An 8,779-nucleotide genomic window follows, 5' to 3' on the forward strand; every position below is an offset into this window, starting at 1 on the left:
GACACATGGCAAAAGGAGAATAAACTTATTCTTTTATTAAAATAGGGATATATATATATATATATATATATATATATATATATATATATATATATATATATATATATATATATATATATATATATATACTAGTTGTGAGACCCGTATGTTATACGGGTTGGATAAAATAAAAAAATTAAATATCAAGGTTTAAACAAAAATTTATTTAAATTTGAAGTTTGAAATTTAAATTTTGGATTTAAAAGGAAGCATATTAAATACTATATGAGTTGTAATATTGTAATTTATTGGTTATTTTCAATTAAGGCAATTATTAAATGAGGTGTAAATATGATGTGTTAATTAAGAAAAAGATTAAAAAATGAAAAAATAACAAATGGAAAAAACATTTATTCAAAAATACTAAAAAATAACATGTGTCCAAGTTAATGAGAGAGTGACATGTGCCAAAATTATTTTCATTATATATATATATATATATATATATATATATATATATATATATATATATATATATATATATATGTATATATATATATATATATATATATAGAGAGAGAGAGAGAGAGAGAGAGAGAGAGAGAAAGGTATGTTCAATTGAGAAAATAAAAAATGTTGAGAATGGAGGAATCATTCTCAGCCAATCATTTATATAACATGTACACCTTAAAAAATGCGCATGTAATTTTTCATTAAGGGTATCTTTGTAAATTAGCAACTTTTTTATATAGAACTAACATGTTCGTTGTTATCAGTTTCCAATTTGATGATATCTTTAGCTCGTTTGAATCGGATATGAGGAATTCATTATCAAGAATCTTTTCTTTATATAACTCGTTAGCAATTATACGTATTTTTTCCATTAATCGTGAAGTTTCGCATCTGTGTTTCAGTTTTCTTCTTCGTATTCAGTTTCCGATTTGATCAGGTATGTATATCGTTTGAATCAGATATATCGGAGTTCATTATCAAGATTATTGCTTTATATAATTTGTTTGGAATTACGTGTATTATTTTCGTTTTTGTTGAAGTTTCGAATATGTATTGGAGTTGTTTCATCGGATTTTTGTTATGTAGTTTGAGATCTTTATTTCAAATCGAAGCTGATTTAATTTTCAATCGGATATATCGTTGTAGTTTTTACACTCTAAACTTAGAGAGATTGCTTAAGTGCATCATCTGATCGAGCTGATTTAAGTTGCTTTCAGATATTTTGTATGTTGATGTGAGATATATTCGAAATTAACCAGGTTTTCATATTTACGACTTTTTTGTGAGATATATTCGATATTAAGATTGTTTTTTTTATTTATACAGATCATTTGGTTTATTATGTCGAATTCTTGTGTTATTGATGGTGGTTTGTATTCTTCTATGTGTGAGAGTGAAGAAGAAGATGTTAACAACTCATTTTTTGAAGGTATCAGTTATTGAATTATTTTGTTGCTTTTAATTTTGTTGATTATCATTTATTGACATATGAATATGTTAATATGAATAAATTGTTGTCTTATTCATATATGAATAAACGTGTGATAATTGTAATTTCGAATTTATTATTATTTTCGTTTTATTTATATATGAATAAGTTAAGTTTATTTTATATATTTTGAATCCTCATGAATTTTATGTATTCATATATAAATGTTTTATTAATCCATTAATAAACATTGTTTTTTGTTTTATTCATATGAATTTCATGTATTCATATATGATTGTTTTATTCATGCATTATTAGATTGATTTAGATTTATAATTTTTTAGGTGGTGAATCTTCGAGTTCAGTAGATGATGCGCAATATTGTGGTGATATAATTGGAGAACATGTCTATAAGCCAGATGTACCTGTTCAACTTATTCCATTTAAAGGTTTAATCTTTCAAAAATAAAGTTGGCCATCAAAATGTCTTCTGAGTATGCTGAAATTGGTGGTTTTGATGTTAGACTGAGCACGCAGTCAAGGTTTGATAACAATATTATAAAGAAGAAACATGTTATATGTAATCGTGGTGGCAAACAGAAAAAGAAATCTTGTGACACATTGGGTACAAGTGGTGTTAGGAGGAAACGAAATTCAAATTCAACAGTTATTGGTTGTCAAGCAAATATTATATTTGAATCTGTGTATGGAACTCCAGATTATAAAGTTTTTCACTTTGATGAACTTCACAACCATCCACTTGAGAAGAGAAGTGATTTAAAAAAAGCAAGGCAAATGTCATATTCAGAAAAAAAGTTTATAGTGCGTGATTCCACATCAAAAATTGGCCCAACTATGGCTCATAAGTTGAGGTCAAGTCTGAGAGGTGGGTATGATTTTGTAAAACCAACGTAGTTGACTATAAAAATTTAAGGAGAGATATCAACAGGGTTATAGGTTAAAAAGATGCCCAAATGATAGTAAGCACAGTGAATAACCATTGAGCTCACTGTCCAAATTACTCATTTGAGTTTAATTGTCAAGATAATGTTTTGGACTGTATGTTTTGGGCTGATGAAATTGAGAAGACATATTATGCTGAATTTGGTGATGTTATCTCGTTTGATGCGACTTTCCGAACAAACAAGTAAGTTATTCTATCCACTTTTTTATTGGTTATTCATATATGAATATTTTAACTTTTACGTTTCATGTTCAGTTTTTATTGTTGAAATTATTCTAATAATATACTGTAATTGTATTCATACATGAATATTTTTATATTTACTTATGAATACATCAAAAGTTGACTTTAATGAACACTTTTTTTGTGTGTGTTAGGTATCGAATGGTTTTTGTTCCATTTACTGGTATTGACCATCATAAAAAATCAGTTACTGTTGGAGCGGGTTTTCTAAGAAATGAAAGCATTGAGACCTACTCTTGGTTGCTTAAAGCGTTTCGTAAAACTCATGGGAAAGAACCAACACTTGTTTTAACCGATCAAGATGCTGCAATAAAACAAGCTATTGAGAATGTTTTTCCTAATTCAAAGCACCGATTATGTATGTGGCATATAATGAAGAAGTTGAAAAACAAGGTATTATTTTATTATATTTCAAATATGTATGATAGTATTTAGTTATTCATAGATGAATATAGTAATTTTTTCAAATATTAGTTTATTCATTTATAAATATTTATTGATATTTTACTTATTCATATTTATTCATTTATGAATAAATATAGAAGTTTATATTATTTTTGTTTTAATACAGATATCAGATGATTTATTTACGAACACAGACTTTAGAAAAAGATTCTCGAAGCTTGTTTGGGGCATTAATATGAAACCTGGTGTATTTGAGGTGAAATGGGGTTTGCTTATGAAGGAATTCAATCTGGAAGACACGAGATGGTTTAAAGACATGTTTACAAAACGTGATTCATGGATACCTGGATATTTTAATGATATTGCAATGTGTGGGTTGATGAAGACTACGTCGAGGTCAGAGAGTATGAATTCATTCTTTAATACCTACTCAGAAAGTGGTAATTTACTTTTGAATTTCATGATGAATTACGACACTGTCATTCAAAAGCAAAGGAATACTCAATGAGAGCTTTATAAGGCATCAAAGAAAGCATCATATAAAATGCAAACACCTCGAGAAATAGAACTACAAGCATCAAAGGTTTATACAAGTACATTATTTTTTGAGGTGCAAAAGGAAATATATAAAGCAAGTGTTTTCTGTACATACTCCTATGTTGGTATTGAAGATGGGTGGGAAGTTTATATTGTGCAACACAACAACACTAAAAGCGAATTTAAAAATGAATTTAAGGTAATTTAATAGTTTTTTTAAGAAAAATGTAATGTTTATATATATTCATATATGAATACTTATATATGATTGTTCATATATGAGTATTCATATATGAATGTAAATGTGTAATTTTTGTTTAAATTGTTTTTTAATTTTTTTATTATGTTTTTGTATCAGGTTGAAATAAAAGCTGAAGAGAAAGAAATAAATTGCAGTTGTGAACATTTCAAGCGTATGAGTGTTTTATGCAGACATGCTTTTACAATAATGATGAGATGTGGTGTGAAAGAAATTCCTGAAAGGTACATTCTGAAAGATGGAGAAAGGATGTGATATCAAGAAATTATCGTTTTAGTTCTCTTCAATCTGATTCAGGGGATTGTGAGAATGTGAAGCTAGTCACTGATTCATATTATAATTTTGAATCGTGTTTGGATATTGTAAGAGATGACAAAAAGAAATTGGCTTTGTTTGCTGAGAAACAACAGATGTTGTTGAAGGAATTTGAGAGTGAGAGTGATTATACATCTGCTGGATTGAAAAGCAAGACAGATGGTGAAGTCGTACGCAAGCTTATGGGTGTTTCTTTTCCTATTCCAAAAGAGATTAATATTCATGTTCCTCAAGTTCAAAGCAATAAAGGTTCTAGAATCAAGAAAAGAATTCCAAGTGTAGGTGAAGTAGTATATGAAAATTCTAAAAAAGAACATAGAATGTGTTCAGGATGTGGAAAACGAGTTCCTCACAATTTACGTACATGTCCAGTAAGAATTGCAGCTGCTCAATCAACAAAAGACATTTATGGTTTTTGTTTTTGTTTTTTTTATGCTTTTGGTTTTATTCATTTATGAATATATGCAGATAATAACCATAAACAATAATATTCATGTATGAATAATACACATTTATATTGATATGGTAAATTGAGATTTGAAATATATGTTCTTTTAAAATGAATATATCATATTTGTTTTTTAAATAAGTTATATTGATATGGTAAATTTATATGTGAAATACACATATTATTTGTAAATTATTCATAAATGAATACATAATATGTGGATTTATTTATCATTGAAGATGTTATTATTTACATATTAAAAGTGAATGGATATACAATGTTGTTATTCAATTATGAATAAACTTAAATAAAATTGAAAACTAGCATAAATGAATACAAATATGTGAACTTTGTTATACTAATAAATAAGTTATATTCATTCTGAACTTTTTTATGTTCATATCTGAACTTTGTTATACTAACATATTACTCGTAACTTAATCATAAATGAATATATCATATTCGTATTCATTTACGAATAAACATAAATAAACTTTGAAAATATTTGAATATAAAAAAATGACAGAAATAAGCAAACTTGTTTCTACTAATAAATAAGTTATATTCATATCTGAAATTTGTTATATTCATATCTGAACTTTTTTATACGGACATATTACTCCTAACTTAATCATAAATGAATATATCATATTCGTATTCATTTATGAATAAACAGAAATAAACTTTGAAAATATTTGAATATAAAAAAATGACAGAAATAAGCAAACTTGTTTCTATTACATAATCATTCAACACAAGATAATAAAACATGTTCATAAGCATTTCACAAACTATTTAAACGATGTTCAATAACATTTAACAAACCATCTAAAACTTGTTTCGCAGAATCATCTTACATGTACTTCAAATTCATTCATCTCCAACACAAACTGTTCTATACCATCACACTTCATCACAAGCAATCATCAATATTCTTTTAACATTTTCTGAATTGTTTGCATAGCCTTGTATACGCACTTTGAATTTAACTTTTTGATATTTTTCAGCAAGATCCAACACCTTAGCCTTCACCATGTTAATTTCAGAAGTTAGCATTCGGTGTGCATACCTTTGCCTGAGCTTCTCTAAAGTAGTTTGTTGAATTGCACTTTCTTTATGAAGACCTGGTTTCCACTTTGAGATTGGTTGTCCCATATAGGTCTCCATATGTCTCATTGCAAAGACCCCACAATCAACATTGTTTTTAACTGTTCTCCATGGCATTTCAAGTCGTTAGGGTGTGATACTTTCTTTTGAGATTTCATTTGCTCTTGGATGGTTTATTTCTTTAAAGTATCTCACAAACAAATTTTTTTGATCATTAAATAAAATAAAAGTTAGATATGTAATAAATTGGTTCTTTTATGTTGTTGTGAATTGTGTACATACCAAAGGTTTCAATAGTACTCCGTATTTCCCTTCATAATCCCCCTCAACTGCACTGTTGTCCAGAATTTCAATTGATGGTTTCTTTAAGTTGAAGACAATCACAAAAATGTGAGCACTTCTAACAACTGGAAAGAATACATGTTTTTATGTATATAATGGTAAGTATTTTGTTGATAAAATATATATAAAAAACAAGTTTAATTAGCATACCATGTCAATATCTTTTATGTTCAAGATTTTTTTGTACCCATCGGTACTGTCATGAAAGTTCTCCTTGAATTTTTCGTACTTTCTTTCATCAGACAATGTTGAAGTTAGATAAGCAGTCTGTAACCAATATAATTTTAAAGGATTAGTAAATTGTTAATCATAAATGAATTCATCATGTTGGTATAATAATCATAAGTATATACTAAAGATATTTATTTTTGATTTTTTATTCAAAGATAAATACATAATCATATGTGAATTTCAGTTGAATATACATAATTATATTAAAGAATACATCATATTGGTATAATCATATGTGAATTTCAGCTGTAAAAAAAATATAATATTCATAAATGAATACATCATATTGGTGTGTTCATTTATCAATAAAGAAGAAACTAAGGTTAGAACATAAACTGCAACTTTCAAGAAGAGTCTGTATGGTGAATTTCCAAAATCCCTTTCCAGTTCTTGGTGGTTAAGTAAATCAGCCCAAGTGTCTAAAACTTCTCCAAAAATTTATGTGCTTGCATATAGACTTTCCATAATTTCTCTTTCTGTTATCTGACCATATTTTGTCTGGACAACCACATCTCTGCAAATATATAATCAAAATGTCATACATTATTATCTATATGATAATCATATATGAATGTATATAAAATAACGTTACTTACGATGTATTCCCTTGCAAGTTGAACAACCACTCACAGACAATACTCTCCTGATGTGTCAGTTTAGGTTTTGTGTCTATTATTCTGCATTTAAAAGGTGATTTGAAAACATCGGCAAGCTTCTTCTCTCTTGGTTGATCCAAATTATGCTTTGATGGTCCTACTTCAGTAGGAATTGCTACAGAGATTAGTTTTGGATTAAGAACATTTTTGTTTGCTAATCTGATAACAACATTCTGATGGTCGTCTTTGATTTGTTTCATTGTAAGTGGTTTTTTTGGTGAAGATTCATTAGATTTTTTACTTGAAGTTTGATCTGAATCTTGACTGAGACCTAGACTAAAGCTTGGATGAGTATCTGCATGTCAGGAGATTTATCATATAAAGTTGTAAGTTAATTATAATAATTTTTTATATTTTGAAATGTTTTTCCAAATTGTTACCTCCTTCATTTCCTTTTGTCTTGTCAGCTTTTTCTCCTTTTTTGTTTTCATTTTCTAACTTTTTCTTTCCTGAAAGATAAAGAAATTTGATTAAGTAATTCATTTGTGAATAAGTAATGTATTCATTTATGAATAAGTAATGCATATCATTACTTATGAATAAGTAAAACTATATTTTTTATTTATTCGTATATTGTGTTATTTATTTGTGAATAATAAAACTGATTACATTCATTTATTAGTGAATCAACTATTTACCTCTATCTTCTGCATTTCCTTTATCAATTTCTGTTTGTTTATCTGCACCTCCATCTTTTGTGTTCTTAGCTTCTGATCCTCCTTTATTTCCATGTTCAGAGTTTTCCTTGCCTGAAACATATACATCATATATGAATATTTTATATTTTTTACTCATTTATATAGTGTATTATTCACTTATGAATAAACAATGTTATTAAAAAAATCTATATAAATATTGTAATATATTTTAAATCATTCATTTACCTGTATCATCTTCATAAATTAATTATATTTAATATATAACATTAATTTGATCTTGCAGAAAAGGGAAAACCAGAAGGTGTACATAAACAAGGAAAAGAAGTTGAAAAAACAAAACCCTTTGTTTTTTCAACTTCTTTTCCTTGTTTATGTACACCTTCTGGTTTTCCCTTTTCTGCAAGATCAATTTAATGTTATATATTAAATATAATTAATTTATGAATTAGTGATTAAAGAATAAGTTGATAGTAACATACCTTGAATAACTTGACTGATCAGAGTATTAGTTTCACTTCTAGTCATTGGTGAGCCTGGTCAAAATTTAATAAACAAAATTGTTATTGTGTATTAATACTTTTATATATTTTTTTAAAATTAAAATAAGACTAAATTTACCTATATCAATATTATCCAAAATAGTTTTCATTTCAGGGTCATTCTAGATTTCATCTTCTTGACTATTTAAATTGGAAAATCCAATTCCAAGGACATTATCCACAATGTTGTCAACAACTTTATCCAACAAATTTTCATTTTCAGTTTGTTGAATAGTCTCTTCATGATTATTTGTTTCTTCAGCATCATCATCTTTTTTCTCTTCATCATTGTCATTTTCATTGTTCTTTCCATCTTTCTCTTTTACTTCAGTTTCACCTTCTTTTTGATTCTTACCTCCATCATTCTTTATTCCTTCATTCTCTGTTTCATTTGAATCAAGCAAATAATCTACTTCCGGTTGACTTTCATCATTATCATTGTCTTCTTCACCATTTTCCTCTTTATCTTCATTTTCTTTTTGATCATTTGTTTTTTGACCCATTATTGGTGTCAAATTGATTCCTTCAACTCAAGTTTCATTACTTGGAAATTAAAAAGTGTTGTGCTTTCAGTTTTTTCTTCAACAGTTATATTAGTCATCTTTTCTTTGGAAATCCTAAAACTTTCCTTTTCAGGGAACTTTGTTATCGCAT

The 8,779-nt window shown here is 27.2% G+C and overlaps 2 protein-coding genes across 2 annotated transcripts; both read left to right on the top strand.

Annotated features, from left to right (window-relative positions):
* The first annotated feature begins 1,903 nt into the window (after nt 1-1,903).
* LOC145129460 (protein FAR1-RELATED SEQUENCE 5-like) lies at nt 1,904-3,540 on the top strand. The gene is made up of 4 exons (XM_079064193.1): nt 1,904-2,306; nt 2,465-2,567; nt 2,762-3,020; nt 3,199-3,540. The coding sequence occupies exons 1-4, from the start codon at nt 1,904-1,906 to the stop codon at nt 3,538-3,540; spliced, it is 1,107 nt and encodes a 368-aa protein (XP_078920319.1).
* Nucleotides 3,541-3,576: 36 nt separating this feature from the next.
* LOC145129461 (uncharacterized) lies at nt 3,577-4,631 on the top strand. Its single transcript, XM_079064201.1, has 4 exons — nt 3,577-3,768; nt 3,928-4,052; nt 4,106-4,554; nt 4,612-4,631. Exons 1-4 carry the CDS (start codon nt 3,577-3,579, stop codon nt 4,629-4,631), a joined length of 786 nt encoding a protein of 261 aa, XP_078920327.1.
* Nucleotides 4,632-8,779: the final 4,148 nt, after the last annotated feature.

This window comes from Lactuca virosa, chromosome 1 (assembly GCF_052849685.1).
Source record: "Lactuca virosa cultivar CGN04683 chromosome 1, Lactuca_virosa_CGN04683_v6, whole genome shotgun sequence".
Lineage (NCBI taxonomy): Eukaryota > Viridiplantae > Streptophyta > Magnoliopsida > Asterales > Asteraceae > Lactuca > Lactuca virosa.